Raw genomic sequence first — 27,401 nt, 5'->3', positions numbered from 1 at the left:
GTTTTACAGGGAGTTGTCACACAGGTCAAATAATGGCAGTTTCTGGGAATGAGGCTTTGGAAAACTTACTTCACTGACTGCTAGGCTGATGGTTTTCACAATGGCAGCTTGTTTATTTTCAAGTGTACTACTAAACTGGAGAAACAAGCATAGAAATAGAGCAAGTTTAAATGCCACAGTGTTCACTATACATTTAGCCATTTAAAAATAATAAATGCTCCTAGAGCATTTATTTTACAACACTGATTATTTTTGAGAGTTCTATGAAAGTTGATTTTGATGACTTGTGCCAGTGTTCTCCTATACTTTTATGGTTGAGAGGAGTTTTTGAAGCTTTTCAATCCATGATTCCTAATGAAGCCACTCAGAATGTAGAAGTTTAAAATGAAAACCATGGGAAGTGATTGAAGGGCTTTACACAAAAGAGTAATTTGATCCACAAGTCAAGGTAAGCGTTATTGGTGCCTTATAGATGAAGCATCTTGAGTCCTCAAGGATTTAGGTGATTTTCCCCCCTGAAATAGCAATGTTTGTTTTAACAGACTAGAATAAGAAGCAGGTTTCCTGGTCTTCAGTGTTCTTTTTGTACTAAGTTATTTTTAGTGCTTAGTGTAGTTAAACTTGAGTAATTCTAAGAAACAAAAGAACAAGGCTAGGCTGCTAGTCGGGACTGATAAACTATTCATATGTGCAAAACTACCAAGCAGTGGTTCATAATGTCAGTAATCTGTGCTATTTGTTTAAATAATTAATGTTTGGATTTTCAAGGGGCAAAAATGTAAGAGTGCCTTTCTTACATTTCATGGCAAGTTAATTATGTTGTTCCATTTTTTCTTAAACATTAGAAAAATGGGCAAAGTATACAAGTAAATAGAATGTAGATTTATTATAATTTAGTATGTTACTTTATACCGTCTACTGACCTAGTCGAGATGATATAGGCATTCTGGGGTTTGGGGACATAGGGTCTGTGACACACTGTGGGTTCTTGGCCTTGGAGAGGACAGAATTAACAGTGAGCCAGCATAGAGTTTAAAGTGAAAGTAATTTTATTGGTAAAGCAGTGAGATAAAGAATGGGCTGCTCCATTGATAGAGCAGTCCCCTTTATAGAAATTTGCTTTCTTTATTGAGGTTCATTTAATCGGAGATAGGGTATTCACTAAGGGGGAAAAATATTCAGGATCTTCCCAGAAAAGGGATGGAGACTTTTCAGAGGGGCTCCAGTAGACATATTGTGTCCTTATATTGGCTTTCCGTTTCAAATAATGGAAGTATAATATGTGGTTTAGCATGCTGATATATTACAATCCTATATAATAAAAGGGTAATATGCAAATTGATCCTAACAGGGGAACCACTGGTCACTATGACACACACTGACCCCCAGGGGGAAGACGCTCATGCAGGAGCTGCTCCCTGGTCGTCAGTGCATTCCCACAGGGGGGAGTGCCGCTGAACCAGAAGCCGGGCTCACAGCTGGCAAATGCAGCCCTTGGGGAGCGGGCCTAAGCTGGCAGGTGGACATCCCTCAAGGGCTCTTGGGCTGCAAGAATGTGCAGGCTGGTCTAAGGGACCAACCTTGTGCGCGCGTCCCCTTTCTCTCCCCCCTCCCCCGCACAAATTTTCACGCACCGGCCCCTCTAGTGAGTGTATAATGAAGCCAAGGGTTACCCTTAGGTAAAATTGGCCCCCATGTTGGATCCAGCAGGTCTTCTGCAGGTTTTAAGTTGTAAATGCAGTAGGGAGTGGTCTTCCTTGTTGACAGTTCCTGTAGCTTAAGTGCAGAATTGACTAAAATTGCCTAAACTTTTATTTTTCATTTAGGTTACTTACAACAGGAAAACCTCACTTCTACCTGTCAGACTTTTATTTTGGAAAGTTCACATTTAAAAGAATATGCAGAACACTGTACAGATGAAGGTTTTATCCCAGCCTGTTTACTGGTAAGTGATTTCTTTTTCTTAATTATTTCATCATTGACTAACACAAGATACTATACACACAATCATAAACTCAGCTCATCATCAAAATTAGCAGAAACTTGATAGTGTGTATTCATGCATAATTGGAAACACCCAAAGCATGTCAGCTCTTCTTTTCACACATTTATGACAAAGTTTGCTTTTGGAAATCAGTTTCGAATTGATAACTTCATTTCTAATTAGATTCACTGCGGATTGTCTGGGGCTTACAGTGGAAAATCAGTTCTCTAACTGTAACTGGACAAACAATGGGTCCATGCTGCCTGTCACTACTCCAGCCAATTAAGCAGAGACAGGGTTGAATCATATATGAGCATTTATTCCTATACTGCCAGCAGTATGGGAGAGCAGCAGGTTATCCACAAAAATCGGCTCCCCAGGCTACCATAAGTCAGCTGTTATATTAGCATAGTATAAAGGAAAAGTAGGCAAAAGGATATGCTACAGATAAGCAAAAGAACTGGGGATCTTCAAAGGGTTTAGTGATATGCAAGGGCTGGGGTTACACGGGGAAATAGCCAAAGGGAGCACCAAAATTAATATGTAAGCAGCCTGGAGATTTGCAGTGGCCTACAGGTATCCAAAAAGGGCTGGGGATCTTCAAAGGGCTGGCAATTCTGGTTTCTGTAACAAATCTTTGTTAATCTTTCGATGATAATGGGCAGCTCCAAATGGGGAGGGAGGCTGCATCACCAGGTCAGCAGCAGCCAGGGTAGAATGTGCCTTCTTTAATCAGAATAAACAGTTATGGTTATCAGAGCGTGATTAATAGTTCTTATAGTATTAGCTGGTTCCCCAACATTCTATTTCTGCCACCTTTCATAATTTAATTTATTCTGGAAAGTTGTTCGAGAAGTGATTTGTTCAAAAATGGAATCCTATTTTCTAATTTAAAATAATGTAAATTGATTAATTTGTTTCAGACCCCCAAATGATTCCCTGTTTTAACCTTTCTTATATCCAGTACATGTCTAATAGCCTTAAATAAATCCCTTTCAACATTCATTCCATGAGTGCAGCATCTTCACTTTTTCACATATCACTGCCTCCAAAATGCTTTTGGTTTATCCAAATCAACAACAGTTTTTCTATCTCTTCTCTTAACTATGATCATTGTTTCTTTCATACTCTTAGCAACATTAGCACCCTTGATGGCTTCTTTATGTTTTAAAACTGTGTTAATTGTCTATTTCTGCCAGCAACTAAAGCAAAAAGAAAACAAATATTCACTGCACAATTTCCTCAGATGTAAGCAAGACAGGATTTAATTGTAAACTATTACTCGCCCATTCTCTCCTTTGTGCCATATGACACTTTTTGTCAAGCTGATGTATCATCATGAAAGGGTTGTCAGGTTGAGAACTGAAGTTAAAATGGACACATTTTTCCCCTGCACAACTTGGCATAGAACTGAACTGTTCAAGATGGGAGACATTCGAAAGTCAAGGTTTGACTGTACTTGTTTCCTTCCGTGTTATGGATTAAATATTTATGCCCCTTCAAAATTCATTATATTAAGACCCTTACCCCCAGTGTGGTGGTATTTGGGTATAGGACCTTTGGGAAGTAATTAGGTTTAGATTGGATCATGAGGTTTGGACCCTCATACTGAGAATAGTATCTTTATAAGAAGTATACAGGGAGAGATCTTTTAATGTGCACACACCAAGGAAAGGCTGTGTGAGCACACAGCAAGAAGGGAGATGTCTACAAACCAGGAAGTTGGTTCTCACCAGGAACCAAATCGCCCATCACCTTGTTCTTAGACTTTTCAGCTTCAAGAACAGTGAGAAGTAAATGTTATTTATGCCACCTGGTCTATGGTATGGTATTTTATAACAGCCCAGTCTTTTCTATTTTGTTGCTTACTTCAGTCCAATATAAAACAGGTACTTTGATACCTTCTTGTCACCACTAGACCAACAACCAACAGAGTGTCATTTGATATTGAATGGATATATTCTGGAACTACATTATTTAAAATGATATTTTGTCATATTCACTTCATTTGTCACAAATGACATGTTTATCTTTAGAGAAAATGTAAATCTGCAAACCTGCTAGAGCAGCTGTTGGCAACCAGTGGTCCACAGAACACTTGAGGTCCGAAAGGTTGGTGACCACTGTGCTAGAGTTTAGTAAGGTCACAGGATGCAAAATACACAAAAGTTCATCATATTTCTTTATAACCATATCTAGAGGCCTGGTGCACAATTTATGCACTGGTGGAGTCCCTCAGCGTAGCCTGCAGGGATCAGGCGAAAACCAGCAGTCCAACACCGCCTGCTGCTCCTGCCTGCTACTCTGCTCATCTTGTCACCACTACATCTGCCACAGCCACCACTTGGTAGGCTCACTGCACTCCGATGTGGTTTCTGGGCTGCAATGGCTAGCCAGGTGCCCATCCATCAGCTGAGCATTTGGTGTCAGCATCTTTGAGTTTATCTTGTTTGGGAGTCTGCATTTCTTGGACTTAATATGTCTATTTCCTTCATTGTGCTAGAGAAGTTTTCTGTCATTATTTTTTCAAATAGGTTTTTAATTTCTTGCTCTTTCGTCATTCCAGCACCCTGTGGTGTCAGTGTTGTATTATTACACTTGAAATTGTCCCAGTGGCTCCTTACACCATATTTTTTTTTTCTTTTTTTCTTTTTTAAAATATATTTTATTGCTTTTTTACAGAGAGGAAGCGAGAGGGATAGAGAGTTAGAAACATCCATGAGAGAGAATCATCGATCAGCTGCCTCTTGCACATCCCCTACTGGGGATGTGCCTGCAACCAAGGTACATGCCCTTGACCGGAATCAAACCTGGGACCTTTCAGTCCACAGGTTGACTCTCTATCCACTGAGCCAAACCAGTTTTGGCTTTATTCTTTTTTCTTATTGCTATTTTGACTGGGTGTTTTTTGCTTCCTTATATTCTAAATCATTGATTTGTTTCTCGGCTTCATGTACTGTATTATTGATTCCCTGTAAACTATTCTTCATTTCAGATGATGTTCCTTTATTTAACTAACTGGCTTTATTTATGGTTTCCATGTCCATGTTTTATGCTGTTGAAGCTCCTTCTTAGTTCATCTACTCTTTGCTCAAGCTCATTCGTCATCCTTATGACCAATATTTTGAACTCTGCATATAGTAAATTGCTTGCTCCATTTCATTTATTTCTTCTTCTGGAGTTTTGTTATGTTCTTTCATTTGGGACATGTTTCTTTGTCTCCTCATTTTGTGTTTTTCTGTGTGTTTCTGTGTATTAGGTACAGCGCATGCCTACCAAGACTTTGTAAAGAGGCTTAATGTAGTAGATGTCCTGTAGGGTCCAGTGGCACAGCCTCCCCAGTCACCATGTTTGGCACTCCAGGTGTACCCACACACATACTACCTCATGTGGGCTCTATACATCCTTCTGATATAATTGAGCCTTGGAAGGATTTACTCACAGGCCCATTTACTGCAATGACTGACTGCCAATCACCGGCCACCACAGAGAATCAGCTGTGCAGGGGCCCACCCGACACAGCAGGGTCTATGGTTGGTGCTCACTGAATCTGCTCCTTGAGTGTGTCATTGTGGTGGTGTTTTGACGTGGCCTGAAGTTGTCCACCAGATGTGCTGCCTCTAGGGCCACCTGGGAAGTGCAGGTCAAGATCAGCACACACCCCGTGTTTTCCCCGTGCCACCTGGCTTGAGCTACAAAGCGATCTACAGTTGCCTGCTACTTGTGCTGGGTTGGAGTTTCCCAGGAGAGCCCAAGCTGCGAACCAAGGCCAGCTACTACTAGTGCAGGGCCTGGGACCACTTAGTGAGAGGTGTGGTAAAGGGCACTCTGAGGCTAGATGCTGCTTGTTGAGATATTTTAAGAAAGTCTGAAGCATGAGCTATTCATATGGAAAAGTCAGTGCAAACAGCTTGAGTGAGCCCTCATATTTGGTGAGGCGGGGCCTCATAATCACCATGTCAGGTGAACAGTGTAATCCTGTTGAAGAAGACTCAGATATGGCATCCACCTGCCAGCTCTGTGGGGGGGAGGACTCAGAAAAGGAACAGTTACCTCTACCAGCATTTTTGTCTGGGAGAAAGCTGACCCCACACACACACCACTACCACTACCACTACCACTACCACCAACACTACCTCCTACCTTGATACCAGACACTTCAGTTCCTTCCTATGTCCCTGATGCCTTTGATGCTGCCATCCCAGCGCTGGAGCTCAGAAAGAGTGAGTCAGAGTAAGTCCCTGTTAAGGCCCTGTAAGAGGAATGCCTGGGACTCCAGCAGCCCTCCGTCCCTGGCCGTGAGTTTTTAGATATTGTACCAAAAGCGTTGACTAGAAGAATTCTGATCTTATGCTCTGTAAGATATAGCCTTGAAAGAATTACAAGCCACAGGGTAGAAGAAAATATTTGTAAATCACATATCTGATAAAGGATTTGTACCCACAATATGTTTAAAAAACAAAACAAAACAAAACTCTTGAAATTCAAATCAAACCCCCACAAACAACTGCATTTTTTTTAAGTGGACAAGAGATCTGAAGACCCTGCCCCAAAGAAAATATATGGATGGTAATTAGCATATGAAAAAAATTCTCCACATCTTTAGCTATTAGAGACCTACAAATTCATATCCCAATGAGATACCAATAATTACCTATTAGAATGGTTAGTATTTTTTAAAAAAATTTCTTTAACTGTCAGGTTCTTTGTGACAAATAAAGAAATAAACATAGGTATATATTCATGCAGTGGAATACTACTGAACAAAAAAAAGTAACACTGCCTGGCCAGTATAGCTCAGTGGTTGAGTGTTGACCCATGAACTTGGAAGTCACAGTTCAATTCCCAGTCAGGGCACTTGGCTGGGTTGTGGGCTGGGTTCCCATTGTACAGTTTCCATCTCTCTTCCTCTCTGAAATCATTAGTGTATTTAAAAAAAATAATAATGCACTATTGATTCAAATATGAATGAATATTAAATAATTTGAGTTTTTCTAAATTAATCGGTTTTCAACAAATAAATATTTCGCCAAAACCAGTTTGGCTCAGTGGTAGAGCGTCGGTCTGCGGTCTGAAAGATCCCAGGTTCAATTCCGATCAGCAGCATGTACGTTGGTTGTGGGCACATCCCCGGTAGGGGGTGTGTAAGAGGCAGTTGGTCGATGTTTCTCTCTCATCAACGTTTCTAGCTCTCTATCTCTCTCCCTTCCTCTCTGTAAAAAATCAATAAAATATATTTTTTTAAAAACACAAAAAAAACAAGTAAATATTTTGTAGCCAGGTTTCTTGTTCTGTGAGGATAGAAATACAACCTGGTGCTGCCACTGTAGAAAACGATATGGCATTTCCTCAAAAATTAAAAATGGAACTGCATTTTGACCCAGGTATCTCACTTCTGGGAATATATCCTAAGAATCACGAAACTCTAATAAAAAAGAATATATGCACCCATTTGTTCATAGCAGTGTTATTCACAACTAGAGGTCCAGTGCATGAATTCGTGCACCAGTGGGGTCCTTGGCCTGGTCTGTGGGAACGGGCCGAAACCGGCTCTCCAACATCCCTCGAGGAGTCTTGGATTGCGAGAGGGCGCAGGCCAGTTCAAGGGACCCCACCAGTGCAAGATCAGGGTTGGGGACAGACGTGGGAGGTTGGCAGGGCTCCAGGTCATGTCTGGCCCATCTTGATCAGACCCAATTAGCCAAACCCCAGCAGCAAGCTACCAGTCCGTGTGTCTGCCCCCAGGTGGTCAGTGCACGTGATAGTGAGTGGTTGAGTGGCCTTACCATATCATTAGTATATTACACAATCAGGGACCGCTGGCTCCTGACCCCTCACCTGCCTGCCCTCTAACCAACTGTGCCTATCTGCCTCGTTGCCTCTAATCACTCGCCTCCAACCGCATTACCCCTAACTGCTTGCCTAACTGCCTGATCACCCCTAACCACTTTCCTGCCTGCCTCATTGCCCCTAACAGCCTCTGCCTTGGTGCCTGATTACCCCTAATCACTTGCCTGCCTACCAGATCGCCCCTAACCGCCTGCCTGCCTGCCTGATCACCCCTAACTGCCTCTGCCTGCCTGATCACTCCCAACTGCTCACTCAGACCGCCTCTGCCTCAGCCCCTGCTGCTGCGGCTTTGTCCAGAAGGATGTCCGGAATGACATCCATCATTCTGCTGTCTAGTCTAATTAGCATTTTATGCTTTTATTATTATAGATAGCCAAGATCTGGAAACAGCCCAAGTGCCCATCAGTAGATGAGCACCATGAACTATGGGACATTTACAAAATGAAATACTACGTAGCAATATAAAAAAAGGAATTCTACCCTTTGCGACAGCATGGATGAACTTGCGAGAGTATTATGCAACATGAAATAATCCAGTCAGAGAAAGATAAATACTATATAATTTTACTAATATGTGGAATCTAATGAAAAAATAAACTTAGGAATAAAATAAAACCAGAACCATGGATACATGGAACAGACTAGCTGGTGCCTGAGGGGAGAGGAGTGGGATAACTGGACAAAGGAGGTGAAAGGATTAGCTAAAGAGCTTGTATCAATACCCAGTGGATATGGATAATGGCTTGGTGAAGGCCATGGGAGGGAAAGGCTGGTGGGAGGATGTGCAGGGAAAACGGGAGACATCTACAATAATGTCAGCATTAAAACTTCCTTACTGGAGAATACAACCTGTGGTGTTGAATTTTAATCAGATACCAGCATTTGCTTTAATACATGCAGAAATATATAGTATTTGTATATGTTGTTTGGTGTGTCTGTATTTGTCTGCTATGAGGGCCTAGTTGCCATAATACCCTAGTAGTTAATTATAGACACAGCTGTATCCAGATCCTTCTCAAATTTCTGGAGACTGGAAAGTGTAACATCAAGGTGCCCCTGATTTTCTTTCTGGTGAGGACTGCCTTCCTGACTTAGAGGAAGGCCGCCTTCTGATGTGTCCTCACATGAATCTTGGGGAATTTTCAAGTCTATAGCAGTCATTTAGCCATTAATTATTGATTATTAGCTACTAGAAATAAGGCAAGGTATAATGAAAATTTATTAGTAATATTAAGTAATTCCCCTAATTTCTCAGGCTTTAAGACAGAAGGACAAATTTAAAATATGTGAATATTCAGGAGGTGGAAAAGGAATTACCTATTATGTATTGACCATTGTCCTAGTTATGTTACATATATGCTCAATCTTCACAACAAAAGATTCTGTGAATTAAGAATTAATGTTAATTTTTTATATATAAAAGTAAGTCTTAGCTAATTAAAGTGATTTGTAGCACTTCTAATAAGTGTTTAACTTGAAACTGGAACTGTCTGCTCTAAAAATTCTGATTCCTATTTTATCACATAACCTCAGTTCCTTAGTGGTAGTAGAAAATGGGGGGATGGGGGGGGCACTTAGTTCAATCAAATAATCCAAGTGAAAATAAGAAGGCACTGATCATTGCAAAGGATGAAGGGTATCTCTTAACGACCAATTTTTTGCTTTGTTCTTTGGCAGGGCCACATGGCTTGCAAGGTAGAAAGTAGTGGGTCCTTGTTTCTAAAGTTTTGGCTGGATCCCCAGCTCCCAGCTGAAACTGTTTTTATGCCTTAGGGCTATATTATCTAAAAAAACAATCACAGTGTCTTATTCAAACAGACAAGGTTCTTTACACTTAATTTGAGTGACTACTTTCATTTTAGATGGCCTGCTCTTTATCAGCTACTCTGCAATCCAGATATTTTATTAACTTTTATATAGCAAAATGTTTAATTGTGGGAAATATTGGTCATATTACATGGTTTTGGTAATGCTTAATCTTTTCCTTTTCAGTCCTTATTTGGAAAAAACTTGACAACAATTTTGAATGAATATGTAGCTATGAAAACAAAAGGTAAGTATTCTCATTCAAGGATTTTTTTGGTTTGATTTACACAGTACTTATCTGTTTTAATTACAAATACTTTTTAAAGAATAGTAACACCTTATAAAAACCATAAGAAAACTTGTCTCAGTCACAATGAGATAAATTTTACTGGGAAATGCATAATTAATAGTTTGTGTTTATATTGAGTGGTAAATAAATTACAAATCTGTATATTATAATAAAAAATAATTTTTTAAAAAACCATAGGATAAAACTCTACTCTGGGTATCTACCCTGGTGAATATGCTATGTGTTATAAAATTTCAAACTAATATTTTTATTTTAAATTTATAGTGTAAATCTGGACACACGAACCAGTCATAAAATCATGGCTTTTATTGATCAGAATATAAAAGAATCTTTCCTAAATTAATGTTTTAGGCAGGAAGTTAAAATTATTTATTTTATTCTCTAATATTTATTATTTCTGTAGCTTACAACATTAATAAAAGAATTGGCAATAAAAGGTTAATTAGCATAAATTAACATATCAAAAGAAAATTAAGTTAACATTTATTGATTATTGTCTGTATGCAGCATTGTGCCTAGATACTTTCTAACCTTTTATCTTAGTCCTTAAAATAACTCAGTGAGAGCCCAGCCTGCATGGCTCAGTGGTTGAGCATTGACTTTGAACTAGGAGAGTGGTCAGCAAACTCATTAGTCAACATAGCCAAATATCAACAGTATAACGATTGAAATTTCTTTTGAGAGCCAAATTTTTTAAACTTCTTCTAACGCCATTTCTTCATAATAGACTCGCCCAGGCCATGGTATTTTGTGAAAGAGTCACATGTGGCTCTCTAGCCGCAGTTTACTGACCACGGAACTAGGAGGTCATGGTTTGATTACTGATCAGGGCACATGCCCGGGTTGTGAGCTCAACCCCCCATTGGGGGTGTTCAGGAGGCAACTGATCGATGATACTCTCATGATGTTTGTCTCTCTGAAATCAACAAAAATATATATATTTAAAAAGGAAAGAAAGAATTCAGTAAGAGATATTATTTGTGTCAATCTCTTTTTAAGTATCAGAAAACTGAAGGTTAGGGAAGCCGATAACTTTTCCAGGATTACAAAACGAAATTGCAGAAAGTAATAACAGTTCTGGAAGTTCAGAGTCTGACTTTCTAATTCTTCAAGAAGGTTTCTTGATCTTCCTGGCAAAGCTTTTCCCCCCAAGTTTTTTAACTATCGTATAGGAATATTTAGAATGTAAATGACATCAGAAACAATATGTGATTGTAATACAAGGATTTATATCCCACTTTTATATTGAGTAGCTTCCTCTGGTTTGTGTTTTTATAAATACATGGGAAAGATTTTAAACATCTATGAGTTTCCCATCATTGTGGCTTTAGAGCATATCCTAAAAAAGATGAATTCTCAGGAATTTGCCTGTGATAATTATTTTAATTCACTTTCAAATGTCACATGATGTAAGGTAGAACAGAGATTTTAAAATAGTTTGTCCTTATCACATGATCTCACTTATAATATGGAATCAAGTTAACAAAATAAGCTGACGAATAAAATAGGCATGGAAGCATGGAACAGACTGATACCTTTCAGAGGGAAGGGAGGAGGTGGCCAAAAAAGATTAACTTATATGCATATATGCATTGCCCAGGGACACAGACAATAAGTTGGTAAAGGCCTGGGCAAAAGGAGGCTATCTGTAATTGATAAAGATTAAAAGAAATAGTTGTCTTTAATTCAAAGAAGATATAAAATTAATAATGTAAAGTAAGCTTCAGAGATTTCACAAATGTCCATTTTCACTCATATTGTATCTGATATTCAGTGGCTTAAGGAAAAAGCCATCTCGTTATAGCTTCAGTTCCCAGTATAATGTCAACAGCTGAAATAAAAGTTTAAGTTTCCTTTATTCATTTTCTCTGAATAGTCAAATTAAATGATATATTTTTTTCCAACTGGGTTTTTTAAAGAAACTTTTTCTCTCATGATTTAGAAACATCAAATCACGTCCCAGCAATTATGTCATCCCTGTGGAAGAAGTTAGACCATACACTTTCTCAGATCAGGTAATGAAAATCTTATATGAAAAGCTTATCAGAAAATATATAATTAAAATGGAATTTTTGGGCTGGAATGCAGATTCTTTGTCCACCAGAGTCAAAGAATGAATCCACAGACAGAAACTGGTATAGCAAAGGTGGAGATTTATTGAAGAACAAGTACAGACTCCCACATGGAGAAAGGGGAAGAGTCCCACTGAGTTCTTTTTCCCAATGGTTTATAAAGCCTACAGATCCTGGGGCCTTGATATCCCCTCTGATTGGTCACTATTCCCTTAGCCTGGTTTTACTACAGTAACTGCTGGACTCAAAAGTCGAACCTCACATGGGACATATGAAGTTCTCCCCACTCCTTCCTTATTATTTTCCTACTAGAGGCCTGGTACACGAAATTCATCCCTCAGCCCAGCCTGCACCCTCTCCAATCTGGGACCCCTCAGGGATTGTCCAACTGCCAGTTTAGGCCCAATCCCTGGGATTGGCAGTCAGACATCTCTCTCACAATTCAGGACTGCTGACTCCCAACTGCTCTCATGCCTGCCAGCCTGATCACCCCTAAACCCTCCCTTGCCAGCCTGATTGACAACTAACTGCTTCCCTGCTGGCCTGATTGCCCCCAACTGCCCTCCCCTGCCGGCCCAGTTGCCCCTAACTTCCCTCCCTTGCTGGCCCAGTTGCCCCTAATTGCCCTCCCCTGCAGGCCCAGTTGCTCCCAACTGCTCTCCCATGCAGGCCTGGTCCCCCCTCAGCTATCGGCCTTCCCTGCAAGTCCAGTTGCCCCCAACTGTCCTCTCCTGCCAGCCCAGTCGCCCCCTCCTGCCCTCCCCTGCAGGCCTGGTTGCCCCCAACTGCCCTCCCCTGCTGGTCATCTGTGGTAGCCATCTTGGACCACATGGGGCGGCCATCTTTTGCTAGAGCGTGAGGATCAATTTGCATATTACCTTTTTATTATTTAGTATTCCCTTTGGGCTTTCTTCTCCTTCTGGATGAAGGGCTTCCTTCCCTTTATTTTGTAAATATAAACCTTTTGTTGGACATCCCTTGAGGGGTCCCAGATTGGAGAGGGTGCAGGATGGGCTGGGGGACACACCCCAATGCATGAATTTTGTGCCCTGGGCCTCTAGTTTTATATATATATATATGGCTTTCTTAAATATATTGAGTTCCTAAAGTCAAATTGGACTCCTAATGGAATGTTAAGGCTTTCTAATGCATATTGCATTAGATAAAAACTTGATTAAGATTTTTACATGCCACTATTTTTTTTTCTAAAACAAATAAGATTTTACTCTCCTTCCCCCCTCCCCCCCAAAAAAATGTGCTTGTCTTTTTTGTCTGAAAAAGATCTATTGCCTTTATTTTATTTTATTTTTTTATCTATTGCCTTTTAACTCATAATTTTTTCAGTTCTGACTACAGCTGAATTAAGAGAAATTTTGTAATGTCTAACTGCTTTGTTTTTTTTGTTAGGAATATGCAAGGTTCCCCAGGGTTTGCTGCTAATCAGAGAGGTTGGTATTCAAATTTAAATAAAGATAATATTCAGAATTATTTTAAACTCAGGAGAACATTTTAATTAATACTACATGTGTGCTAAGTATATATTTTGTTTAAACTACTGCTTTTCTAAGTATAGTTATTCTCATGATAGGAAATAATATCTTTATTGTAAAAATATGCATTTTAAACACTATATTCCCTGTTTTTCTCATTGGCTCTTACATATGTTTACATCTTTTTCTCATTTCATAAATTTGTTTTCTAATTTTTGGAGGTATCATTATTATGAATTATAATGGAAGAAATATACTCTTAGATTATAATTGTAATTTACTCATTTCACTTTCTTATGACATCTCATAAACTTAGTTGATATTTTTAAGGGCTATTTTTCAATAGATCTCATATGTTAAATAGTAGTCTATGTGTCATGTAGATTTCTTAAAATGTCCACACTAATCTGACATTGAGTCAATTTTTTAAATTCTCCTGTGTTTCAGCCCGAACGAGAAGTGGAATTGCGGAAATCAAACGGCAAAGGAGGCTTGCATCTCAAGCAGCTCCCGTTAGTTCAGAGATGCTGACTTTACCATACCTCTCAGGACAGTTTACTACTGCTCCTTTGACAGCTACACAAGTTATTCGGCCAATTAGCCAAACTTCAGTTCCTTTGAGGTCAAATTTTGTAGTGGTTAACCATTCACAATCTCAAGACATTGTGACCAGTAAGTTTAAATTTTATGCTCATAAATTTTGTTGTTAATCAAGTTGTGTAAATGAGATGATATATTATTATCTCTATACTCATAGTGTAAAATTAATAGCCTTAAAAAAGACAAGGAAGACTTCCATTAAATTTGCCATGAAATAGCATGTTGTAAAATCTATGAGATATTTAATCTAGGATTCTTATGTCTGTTCTAAAAGGAATACACATTATATTTCTCTGGTGCCTTATATTTTTGTTTATCTTGGCCTGCCCTTCTGGAATGAGTGTTTTCCAGTTCACCTCCATCTCTACATATTGAGAATCCTGTATACTCCTGGCTGAATCATAAAGCTAGTGATAAACTTGGGAATTATCTGGGTTCATCTCGCTTGTTTTATACTTGAAACTTTGAAACACATGGTATTAAGGGGCAAAAGCTAGTTAATAACAGAGCTGGGATTAGAATTGAGCTTTCTGTTTCTAGACCAGTCAGCTTTCTGTTTCTAGACCAGTCTTCTTTCTCTTCTGTGTAGCTAAAATTCATTGTCATCCATTAAATTATCCCTCATTTCCATCTTTTCTCCAACCTCTTTTATACCTCTGGGTAAAAACACTTAGCATGTATACGCTGTGTTATACACTTAGTTTATACCTTTTATAGTTCTTTCATTCCGTCATGCTCTTTTTTTCTTGAAATTATATTGTACTTTGTGTTTTATTGCAAAACCTTAAACCATAGGTACTATGTTTTATTCATCCTAATATTTTCTACAGTGCCTTGTGCATAATAGATGCTCAGTATACTAACTGAATTATATATAAAACTAGGAGTCTAGCACATGACTCGAAATCACACAGCACTGCCCACCCTCGCATCACCAGTCCAGCCCTGCCTCACTCCCCGGGCCCCGCACAGCCACAGCCACTGCCTATCCAGCCCTGCCTCCCTCTCCGGCCCTTGAAGCGGCTGATGATAACCAGGCCCTCCCCCGGCACAGGCATGTAGAGGCCCCTGCTATTCCACCCCTGACACTGTGCACGCAACCTCCTCCTGTCTGGTTGACCCAGTTAACAAAACTATATATAGCTATATAATATATATTTATATATATATATATATATGTGTGTGTGTGTGTGTGTGTGTGTGTGTATCATATATAGCATTACTATATATAATGCTATATATATATATAGCATTACTATATATATAATGCTACTTATTCCATTGATTCAAGTTTAGAAAACTAATATATTTCTTTTTTGTTTTCCTGAAATACAGCTGGAGAGGTTTTAAATATCATTCCTGGTCCTCAGGAGAAGAAAACTAATGCCAGTTTAATGTCTCCTGGTAGACGCAAAAGGTAAATGCTTTTTTAAAGGACAAGTTTACATTAGAAATAAAATAACAAGATTGGATTAAGTTTTTGGAACTATTTACTGTTATATCTATTTCAAAACATTTATTTCACATTGTAACCTCCTTAAATCATGTGGCATCCTACATAATAAAAACAATATGCTAAGTGTCCGGTCATTCGTTGATAGTCAACTGTTCAACCAATCAAAGCATAATATACTTTCTTTATGGCAAATTTTCTCAACCATATAAAATAGAAAAACAACTATAATAATATCTAACATTTATAGGAACCTTGATCTATTTATAAAGTCATATACTTTATTTTATTCAATTCTTTCATAAACCCAATAATGCAGTTGATCTTATCCCATTATAAAGTGAATCAGATATAGCTAATAGTGGTAATGCTAGACTTCAAGTTCAGGTGTGTATTTTTAATTCAATACTATAATGCTTTACCATTGTACCGCTCTTTGTTTCTACCACAAACTGAGAAAATATTGGTTTTATTGTGATGTACATACAATTTGTTTGTATGTATAATAATCATTGAATCTGCTAAATCATACTGCTTGAAAGACTCTCTTTTAAAATATGTTTCAGTGAATCGCAAAGGAAAAATACCACTTTGTCTGGACCTCAGTCAACAATATGGAATTTCCAGGATCCAAATGCATTTGCAGTAGAAAAAGTAAGTGACTTTCCCAAACTTTGCACTTTAAGATATTTCTGAGTTTTAAAATACTGATAAATTTACAAATACTGTGTAATTGAATTGCTTGGGATAGAGAGTAGTGGGATAGAGAGTAGTAAATTTACAAAGACTGTGTAATTGAATTGCTTGGGACAGTTAGAAACAACTTCTTTAGAATAGATAGACTTATTCGAATGCACCAAGTAAGAAACAGCTGAATGTTTAAGAAACAATAAATACAATGTTGAATTATGTATCAAAATTGAGCATTTTATTGGAGTAAGATTAGTAAAAATCTTTATTAAAAACGAGTTTTTAACTGTTTTATAATCACTGCAGAAGGAATTAGTGAAGGATCTTGGAACACTTACAAAGTATAAAATGTTGTGTTCGGGTATTAATATGGAGGGAGCCACCATAACTTCTGATTTTGCACCTAAATTTATTAAAGCTATCCAGCTTCCATTAATTGGTTTTGTTTTGTTGGTGTGTGTTTTTTTTCATTAATAACATAATATTCTACCTGTCCTTTTGCTAATACTGACTGACTTTTTTTTCCAGCAACTTGTTATTGAAAATGCACGAGAAAAAATATTAAGCAACAAATCTCTTCAAGAAAAGCTTGCAGAGAATATTAATAAATTTTTGATTAGGTAAGCTTTGTATGTTTAAAATGCCTAATTGTTTTTGCTTAATTAGGAACAATAGTAAAAATTTTCCTTTCTGGATTACAGTGACAACAATATTGCTCAAGCACCTAAGCAAACAGATAGCAACCCTACTGAACCAGAAACTTCAATTGATGAACTCCTGGGACTTCAGGTATGGGTAAGGGTGGCTGTGCATACAGTACATTTATTCATAGTTAAAAACTATGGTATTTTGGCACAGTGGCTAGAGCATCGCCCAGGTTTGATTCTGGTTAAGGGCACATGCCTGGTTGTGGACTCGATCCTCAATAGGGGCCATGCAGGAGGCAGCCAATCAATGATTTTTATCATTGATGTTTCTAACTCCCTCTCCTTCTCTCTGAAATCAGTAAAAAATTATATATATATATATATATATATATATATATATATATATATATATATATATATATATATGATGTTTTGGTTTTATTTCAAAACCATTGCCAAGAAATTAGATATATAGTTATTTAAAATAATTAAGATATAGATTTTCTTTATTATCTGAATGTAATCTGTTCCTAAAAATTTGTTAGTGACCCTAGCCGGTTTGGTTCAGTGAATAGAGCTATGGCCTGCAGATTCCAGTCAAGGTCCCAGGTTCGATTCCAGTCAAGGGCATGTACCTTGGTTGCCGGCATATCCCCGGTAGAGGGGGTGTGCAGGAGGCAGCTGAATGATGTTTCTCTCACATCCATGTTTCTAACTCTCCCTCTCTCTTCCTCTCTTTAAAAAAATCAATAAAATATATATATATTTTTTAAATTTGTTAGTAAATTTTCTGATAACCATTCAAAATTGCATTATAGTCATTTGCCACATAATATTTTGATTGGACCGCATATACGAAGATGATTCCATAAGGTTACTAGTGGAATTGAATTTTCTGTAAGAAATGGGAAGATATGTGATTCAGGAGAAATTTTTTTTCTTACAGAAGCAGTGTCTGTGGAACGTGGCAGTCTGTAGATTCCTTCTCACTCGCAGCACCTCAGTTTTTAGTGCACAGGTTATATCCCAGTCAGTCAGCTACTGACCTGTTTCAGTACAGAGGAGCCTGTCCTCAGTGCTACATATGCGGAGGGCACTGCAGCCCTCCCAGATCTACCCAGAGGACATTGTTGTAAGTTGTTTGTTGAGGACCTATGGCCCCGTACAAGGACACAGGAGCAAATAGATAGCAACTATTGAGTGCCACTATATTTTTATATATAAGTCCACAGGAGCTACCTTAGCAGCTTTTGAGTGCCACTGCCACTTTAATAAAAGCTTTCTGTGATAGTTTGGAGACAGCCTGACCCTGTACTTTGGGAATATTTTCAGGTTGAAATGCTGTAAAGCATAGAAAATTTTTATTTCTTTCATCAGTTTAATGCCTGAGAGAGACCTTTGTGCCGGTGGAATGAAAAACAAATTCCAAAGTCAAAATATTGAGTCCTTAGTACTATACCATGTTCATGTTAAACACCCTCATTTTTCAAAAAAATTTTTTTATTGATTTCAAAGAGGAAAGAAGAGAAAGATAGAAACATCAATGATGAGAGAACCATTGATCGCTGCCTCCTGCACGCCCCACACTGGTGGTCCAGCCCACAACCCGGGCATGTGCCCCAACCAGGAATTGAAACGTGACCTCCTGGTTCATAGGTTGACTCACAACTACTGAGCCATACCGGCTGGGGCACACCCTCACTTTTTATGGCTACCACAAAGTTCCTTAATCTTACCACTAGTCCAAAATGCAATAGCCCAAACCACATCGTCCTGATTATCCCCTATGTTCCTGTATTTTGCCATCTTGATATCTATCTATTCCTACTGATTCTCAGGCCACCTATCACTTTTAGAATGATTTATGCCTTACCCAGCTATATTTCCAATTAGTCTAGCCCACAGCCCTGTTCATAGAGCAGCATTGGCAGCTTCAATGTTCTGTTGCTTATCCTGTTGGGAGGAAGCACGAGAAAGGCTTGTGGGACAATATGTATAAAGTCTGTAGTAGTGAGATACTAGGAGAGTTTATATTAAAGTGATGATATAACCTTCTGCTATTGGTTGTTTGTAATGTTGTACAGTATCTGTCAAAAGAATGTATTAGGCCTTCACATTCACTCACTGATTATCCAGAGCAATTTCCAGTGTTGCAAACTCTATTCATACTGAGTGGTATGTATAGGTATACTATTTTTAACCTTTAGGCCATATGTTTACAGGACCTTTTCTAAGTTTAGATACATTTAGGTTCTTGTGTGTTTGTGTTAAAATTGCCTGCAGCATTCAGTATAATAGCATGCTATACAGGTTTGTAGCCTAGGAGCAATAAGCTATAACATATATCCAGTAGGCTACATCTTCTCAGTTTGATTTCAGGCAGTTCTGAATGATGGCTGTTGTGTATTTTAGTTTTAATTTTGATTGTGGGTGGCAGCAAGTGCCAGTATATGATGTTCACACAATGACAGAATTCACTAATGATGCATTTCTCAGACCATATCCCACTGTTACTATTTTTCCCAGTTTTTTTGAAAAAATAATTGACATACATTACTATATAAATTTAAGGCATATAGCATGATGATTTGATGTACATATATTAAAATTGTTTTATTTAAATGGTAAAAGTAATAAAAACCCATTGAATAACTTTAATCAACTCTTCCAGATATCAGTAAAGCACTTCCTGTGTTCGTGCAACAATTAGTCATGTGTTTCTAAGTATTTAATACTCAAAGATTCATTAGTGGGTATGTTTGTGTGCAATAAGCAGCAGTGATGTGCTGTGTGTAATAAGTTAATTTTCTCTGCAATGCTGTAAACTATAAAAATTTTTAAAAAGATAAAATGGATTCAAGTGATATTTAACAAAAGTATAATGAACAGTTACTAACTAAATGAGTAATTTTGTGAGACTGCTAAGAAAAGGAAATGGGGATAATAGTCACTTGCTATTCAGTGAAGGTGAAAGTAATTTAACAGTGTATATTTCAACATTTCGTCCATGAGAAAATAGCCTTTTTGAAAAGCAGCACATCCTTTTTCTTGGACTGATGGGCAGTGTAATCATGTTTGTTGCCATGCCCACAAAATGAATTCATTAAATTCATTATAGTGGGTTTTCTTTCAGATGATAAATTCTGGTAAAAACTATTGAATTTTTTTTCTTTTTGTCGGTTCCTTCAAAATAATTTTTTTTAACATATATAACAATACATCTCCTATATTCTCCCGTGGTGAAATTCAGTAAATTTAACAAAATAGAATAAGCTTTTATAAAGCAACCTTTACATTATCTATCATTACTGCTTTTTATCGCTGCTTCTATCTTAATGTTTAACAAATACATGTGTATTCTAAATTTTTATAATCTCAAAGTCCTTCCTTATATTTTCTCCATAAACATCTAAAATCAGGTGGTTACTTTACTGTAATCAAGGCACCCTGTTAGATACTAGGAGAGTTTATATTAAAGTGATGATATAACCTTCTGCTATTGGTTGTTTGTAATGTTGTACAGTATCTGTCAAAAGTTAAATATCCAGGCTCTCACTGGTTTGTCTCAATGGATAGAGTGTCAGCCTTCCGTCAAGGACATGCCCAGGTTATGGGCAGGAGTTGTGCAGGATGCAGCCTATCAATGATTCTCTGTCATCATTGATGTTTCTATTTCTCTCCCTCTCTTCCTCTGAAATCAATAAAAATTTTAAAAAATAATAATAAATAAAAGAATAGCAAGACATAATATCCAACTGAATAGTATATACATCAAATTCACTAAGGCATGAATAGCCAGTTCTGCAAATAGGTGAAGTAGGAACTTTAAAAATATTTACAAGACCTGGAGGTAGCAAGATACCTTAGGCTATACAAATAATAGATTTTTACTTATTTTAATCTAATAGGATGGTAATTGTTAACTTATTGTGGAATCATTTTACATTGTATGTAATAGGTCAAGTAATTATGCTGTACACTTTAAACTTACACAGTACTAGTGGCCCAGTGCAGGAAATTCATGCACATTAAAAAGAAATTTTATTTTTTATATTGATTTTTTACAGAGAGGAAGGGAGAGGGATAGAGAGTTAGAAACATCCATCAGCTGCCTCCTGCACACCTCCTACTGGGGATGTGCCCACAACCAAGGTACATGCCTTGACCAGAATCGAACCTAGGACCTTTCACTCCGCAGGCCAATGCTCTGTCCATTGAGCCAAACCGGTTATGGCTAGAGGAAATATTTTGATGTTGCAATTTTCCTTTCTCTATAATAGAAGTGCCAGAGATGAAAGAAAATTAGTAAAATGTATATGAAAGTCTCCCTTCTATCAGAGTCTGGGGCAGACTGCCAAACCCAGAGTCAAGCCCCCGCCCACCCACATGTGCCTCCAAATCCAGTGAGACCCAGACCTGGCTGGCCCCACCCTCGTCAAGCCCCGCAGGGCAAGGGGCACAGCCTCAGGTCCCCTGGCCCGGTGCCAGGGTGGAGTGGGGGGGCACGCACAGCCTCAGGTCCCCTGGGACAGGTGAGATGTAGCTTCAGCTTCCCTGGCGTTAGGGCGTGATGACTATTTGCATATTAGCTCTACATTACATAGGATTACATGTCAAGTTATAGCTTGATTTTATTTTGTATTTATATATGTGTATAGTTCCTGTTTATTTAATGTTTGAGAATATCTTATTTTACTAGTATTAAACCATATTAATTCAATGAGGATTTGTGTTTTTTTTGGTAGAGTGAAATCCATATGTCTGAAGAAGCTATACAAGATATACTGCAACAGACAGAATCAGATCCAGCATTTCAGGCACTTTTTGATCTCTTTGACTATGGTAAGAAGAACATTTCTTTCAAGGCAGTTAGAAGAAAAAAATTTCTCCGTTTCTTTGGAAACTTAACCAAAGTGAAGCAACATTCTCCAGAGCATCTGAAAAAAGTTCCTATTTTCATTAAACATTATACGGATATGAAAAAAGTTTTTGTTTTGTTTTTCTTTAAACAAAAAAAACTTTAGCTAAGTTGTAAAAATGCAGAACAATTTTTTTAAAGTTTTGGGGTTTTTTGTGGGCATTTTTGCCAGGCAGCACAAATGTGTTGAAGTCTGCTACTATACATTATACCAAACACAGTTGGGTAATACAAAAAGTTGGCTATATCCCTCAACCTTATGGCATAGTGCAGTAATTCTGTGTAGTCTCTCAACCAGCAATATCAGCATTATACGAGAATATGTTAAAAATACAAAATTTGTGGCCCCCTCTCCCATGTGATTCTAGGCTAAAGTTTAAGAACTACCTGTCTGGTGGAAGAATCTTTGTACTTGTCAGTTATATATAAAACACTATATTAAAAATATCCAAAATACCATAATTAAAACCAGTGTCTAACATTTGCTTGACCACTGTCAAGCTTCATTAATTGATGCTTATTTTTATTTTAGTCATGTAACCAATTGTTTCCCTGTTCCCTTTTTAACAGGTAAAACAAAGAATAATAAAAATTTATCACAAGGCATTTCCAGTCAGCATATGGAAACCAATCCCAATATAGTCTTAGCAGATGAAACTAATCTAACAGTTAAAGGTTCTTTTAATACAGAAGAATCTGGTAAGAATTTGACTTTGTTAATATCATCAATCCAAACCCTAAATCTCAGTCTCAAAATTTCAAAAGCAAAAACCCTTGTCTAATTTGGAAGTTCAAATTACCATATAGGTCATTTTTGTATTTCTAGTATTCTCTCTTCGTTAGAAAAAATATAAAAAGAAAATTACTCCCCAGATTTTAGTACTTTGATTAAAATATGAATTTTTAGTACTCTCCCATACAATAGATTCTTGACATGCACAAATTGGTATTAATGGTGTTGACGTATTCAATAAAAATTATAACATTTGATACAATTTTTTGAGCCTTAAATTCACATCTCTAATATATAAGGTTGGTGTAAGCAAATTTAGCTGACTGCTCAGTATCTACAGTATACCTCACTTATTTAGAGGAAATTATATGTTATTTAGGATTTTATGAGGTTTGAGGTAATATTTCTCTGTGTTTATAACTCAATTCTTTGTATGTATTTCTGCCTCCCATGGAGTACCAATATGACACATAATTGCCCCACAGTAACTACTTATTAAATGAGGGAAGATAGTGAATATCTTCATTTTAAATATTTGCCAGTTTTTTTCAAATTGTACTTTGGTGAAATGCAGCACATGAACAGAACTGCACAGTAAAAAATGTATATAGCTCATTGAATTACAGTCCAGCAAATACCATATAACCATCTCTCAAATCAAAAATAAAACACCACAGCACCACCAAAACCTCTCTTCATGTTGCTTCCCAATCAATATATTTTCCATCCCTGTTCCTCAAAGATAACCATTATCCTGGTTTCTCTCACATTATCCTGGCATCTCATACTTCTTACTAACCTCTTTAGTACCACCTGTATTCATTTCTGTCTTCAACAAGCTATGCCAAAGTAATCATTTCTGCTCATATGTTCTTAAATGTTATCCCTAAAAACCCTGATGGTTTCCTAGTTTTGCATCATGTCTTATAAAAAATTAATTTTGGAGAATCTCAAACTACATTTCTTCTTTGAGTCCTCTGCCTACACCCAAGTCCAATCCTCTATTTCTTCTTCGCCTGAATTATGTTGGGATATATCTTTCTCACTATATAGTATATGTGAAACAACGTGCTTCAATTAAGCTCTACCATGCACAAAATGAGGTTTGAAATTTATTTTCTCAGATGGTCCTTCTTCATTGAAACTTAACTAGTGAATTTATTTGGCCTGACTAGAATCTCCACTAATTTCCCCACAATAAGGATTCAAATGTTTTCTGTACCAAATATTATTTTACCAGTGTGACATTAACAGAATTACATGGCTGTTGATAAACATTTCCTGTATTTTTTTATATTGTTAATTGTTACTGTTTTCTGTCCTAACCTGTGAATACAGTAGGCAGTTTTTTAGTACTGTGCTATTTTATGAAGTATCTTTTCCTCTTATTCCAGCTGTCACACTACATTTTTCAAGATATAATACTTTCTTTCTAACACTTGTTCACATCCCTTGCAAAGAGGTGACTTTTGTTCCTATACTTTACAGTTTTTATCATGTTTTATTACAGTTTCTGTTCTGTATTTGCTTTCCTTACTAGACTGATTTCTCCAGTGTCATTCATCTTCGTTTCCTAGTACCAATTAAATGGTCGATCTTCAGTAAATGTGTGTTGAATATCAAACAATATACGATAACATCATATGTTGATCATGCAAAATGTGCTTGGCCTCTTTTCACCTTTAAGAATATATCAGATAAAGTCAATAGAAATAGTAGAAGTTAAAAAGTCACCTGTCTTGAAAAACACTGAGTGTTTGGACCTCTTTTTTTATATATATGCTGGTAAATATTTGATGTTCTTAAACCTGTATACTTTATCCTTCATTGTGTTTGTCATCTATTTTCCGAGAAAGTTGAAAACAATTTGACACTTGTTTAAAAGTCATGCTCCTATATAATATAGAGGTGATATGCAAATTGACCGTCATGCCCTTGCACAAGATGGCCACCCTGGGAGGACCGTTGTGGGCAATCAGGCCAACAGGGGAGGGCAGTTGGGTCGACCATGCCAAAGGGGAGAACAGTCAGAGGGACCAGGCCTGCAGGGGAGGTCTGTTGTGGGGGACCAGGCCTGCAGGGGAGGGTAGTTGGGGGTGACTGGGCCTACAGGGGAAGGCAGTTGGGGGCAATCAGGCTGGCAGGGGAGTGTTTAGGGGGTGATCAGACAGGAAAACAATTGAGTGGTTGAGAGTCAGCAGTCCCGGATTGTGAGAGTGATGGCCAAGGGGTCCCAGATTGGAGAGGGTACAGGCTGGGCTGAGGTACACACACACACACACACACAGATTGGAGAGGGTGCAGGCTGGGTTGAGGGACACACACACACACACACACACCAGTGCATGAATTTTGAGTACCAGGCCTCTAGTCTATAATAAGAAAAGTACCTTTTAGTACTTTTGATACATCAGACTTCTGCTTACTGGTATGTCAATGATTGGTGACTTTCTTGGCTAAATAGGTTTTATGTAAAGATGACTACCTCAAAAGCTGTACATTCTCACCATATCTTTCTACTATGCTAATATTTTGCAGATGATCAATCTGGTCAACCCCCACTTTGTACATCTTATCAAAATGAAGACGCATCAAATGCTTTAAAGAATAGCAGCAACCATGATGAGCTTAGACAGGAAACCCAGGAACATTTTTCCCAGATAAGTTCCAACATCCAGAAAAAAATCTTCAAAACAGGTGTACCTACTGAACAGAAGTGTAACCTTGATATTACCTATGAGTCTGTGCCTAATTTAAATGACTTTAACCAAAGAGTAAATTCTGATGCCAAATGTAATCAGCATTGTGGTGAATTACACACCAATCAAATGTTCACTGAAACTGACATGGCAATGGAAGTTGACAAGAACTCTTTGTCTCCAAATGTGCCGAATGAATCTCAATTACAAGTAGATCAGCCTGATACACCAGTAACTTCATTTGTAACTGAAAACTTAACTCTCTCTGGGAAAAGTTCTCAACTTTTATCCCAAAATATACCATTAACTGGAAAGCCATCTAAAAACAGCCAATTTTGTGAAAATTCTAATGATATAGGAAGACCGAAAACTAATTTCCCTGGTTCCAAAACACCAGAGTCTAGAGAAATTCATCAGAGTAAAATTGAAATTGATGGTGTATTACCAGTGACATCACAATTTTCAGAGTGCCAAGATAATTCTTCACATCAAAGTATATCTGTGTCTGTTGAAAGTTCAGTTTTAAATGTATCTGAACAAGGAGAAATTGGTCTTGGAGATTCAATATCTTCAATTAAACAACCATCTAATGATTCATCATGTATTGAGTTAGATCATACAGGACATGAAAATCAGCCCTCCAGGTCTGATAAAGTTGCTTTGGATTCACAACCTTCATCTTCTGCAAAAGAAGATGGAAATAGTGTTTTTCTCTCATTAGGTGAAAATGAAAACTGTGGGGAAATTGCATTGATGCCTCCAGAAGGTAATCTTGTAGAAGAAAGACATTCTCTTCCTTCAGAACCTGTGTGTTCTTCAGTAGTAGAGTCTCTCCCTGAGTCCCAAAATACTAGTGATAAACCTGCTAAGAACAACTCAACAGAGATAGATGCATCAAATATTGTCTCTCTCAAAATTATCATTAGTGATGATTCCTTTGTTTCCTCAGAGACTGAACTTAACACTGCTGTTTCTAGTATCAGTGGAGAAAATGTGCCAACTATAATTTTGTCTTCTGCTAAATCACCTGCCAAAAATGCAGAATTAGTTAAATGCCTGTCTTCAGAAGAAACTGTCGGTGCTATCACATCTGAAGGAACAGGGAATTCAGCCTCAATGGAACAGAGCCTTTTAGTGCTTAAACCTGAAGACTCTGCAGTAAACAACACTCGGAGTGAAGACCGCAGTGCTTTTTCAGCCAATGTTACATCATGTGCTTCCAAGGATGGGGGATTTATACAGTTGATGCCAGCTACAAGCACAACTTTTGGCAGTTCAAATAACATTCTGATAGCTACCTGCGTGACTGATCCATCAGCCTTGGGAACAACTGTAAGTCAGTCGAGTGTTGTGGTGGTGCCTGGAAATTCTGCACCTATGACTGCCCAACCTTCACCATCCCAATTACAGACACCACCAAGGTCAAACAGTGTATTTGCTGTCAACCAAGCTGTGTCACCCAACTTTTCACAAGGTAACTTTAAGAACATACTGAAGTTTACTTCTGTGGAGTAGGATCTAATTTTTCTTGTGTATATAGTTATTGACTAAGCGATAATAAATCATAGGTAGTATGAGAAAAGATTCTGAAGTGTGTAATCCTCTTTAGCTAGCTAATTCAAACTTTTTAATCTGCTAAGCTATGGAATTAAGTGGTTTACAGTTTTTCCTTTTTTTTTTTTTTTTCAACTACTTCCCAATCCATGTGCTAAACTACAAAAGAGAAAAGAAAGATTTATCAAATAGCTATATATCTACTAAAACCCATTGTTCTGAATTTTTAAAAAATAAATCTATTCTTAATTTTCAAGGAATTTTTAAAAATATATTTTATTGATTTTTTTATAGAGGAAGGGAGAGGGAGAGAGAGAGTTAGAAGCATCGATGATAGAGAAACACCAATTAGCTGCCTCCTGCACACCTCCTACTGGGGATGTGCCCGTAACCAAGGTACATGCCCTTGACGGGAATCGAACCCAGGACCCTTCAGTCCGCAGGCTAAGGCTCTATCCACTGAGCCAAACTAGCCAGGGAATTTTTAAGGAATTTATTATCTGTTTGGAAAACTGTAAGACACAACCTGAATTTCTCCCTCCATAAAGTCCTTTGTAATTTCTCACTTGTCTTTCACCTTCCAGAATTGGTCCCT

General features: G+C 37.7%; 1 protein-coding gene across 2 annotated transcripts in view; it reads left to right on the top strand.

The window, feature by feature from the left end:
- NPAT (nuclear protein, coactivator of histone transcription) overlaps positions 1-27,401 on the top strand; it is a 57,978-nt gene that overhangs the window by 18,657 nt on the left and 11,920 nt on the right. The window contains exons 2-13 of one of the 2 annotated variants that reach the window (XM_084895138.1): positions 1,827-1,945; positions 9,827-9,887; positions 11,893-11,965; positions 13,430-13,470; positions 13,960-14,184; positions 15,448-15,529; positions 16,132-16,219; positions 16,784-16,875; positions 16,957-17,044; positions 21,648-21,744; positions 22,391-22,519; positions 25,092-26,726. In XM_084895138.1, the coding sequence (XP_084751264.1) occupies positions 1,827-1,945; positions 9,827-9,887; positions 11,893-11,965; positions 13,430-13,470; positions 13,960-14,184; positions 15,448-15,529; positions 16,132-16,219; positions 16,784-16,875; positions 16,957-17,044; positions 21,648-21,744; positions 22,391-22,519; positions 25,092-26,726 (2,730 nt within the window). The remainder of the gene's footprint in view (positions 1-1,826; positions 1,946-9,826; positions 9,888-11,892; positions 11,966-13,429; positions 13,471-13,959; positions 14,185-15,447; positions 15,530-16,131; positions 16,220-16,783; positions 16,876-16,956; positions 17,045-21,647; positions 21,745-22,390; positions 22,520-25,091; positions 26,727-27,401) is intronic. The other variant, XM_084895137.1, reaches the window with a different exon arrangement.

This window comes from Pipistrellus hanaki, assembly GCF_964339955.1.
Source record: "Pipistrellus hanaki genome assembly, chromosome: 9".
Taxonomy (NCBI): domain Eukaryota; kingdom Metazoa; phylum Chordata; class Mammalia; order Chiroptera; family Vespertilionidae; genus Pipistrellus; species Pipistrellus hanaki.
Note: the sequence above shows the minus strand (reverse complement) of the source record. Positions and strands in the feature narration are given on the sequence as shown.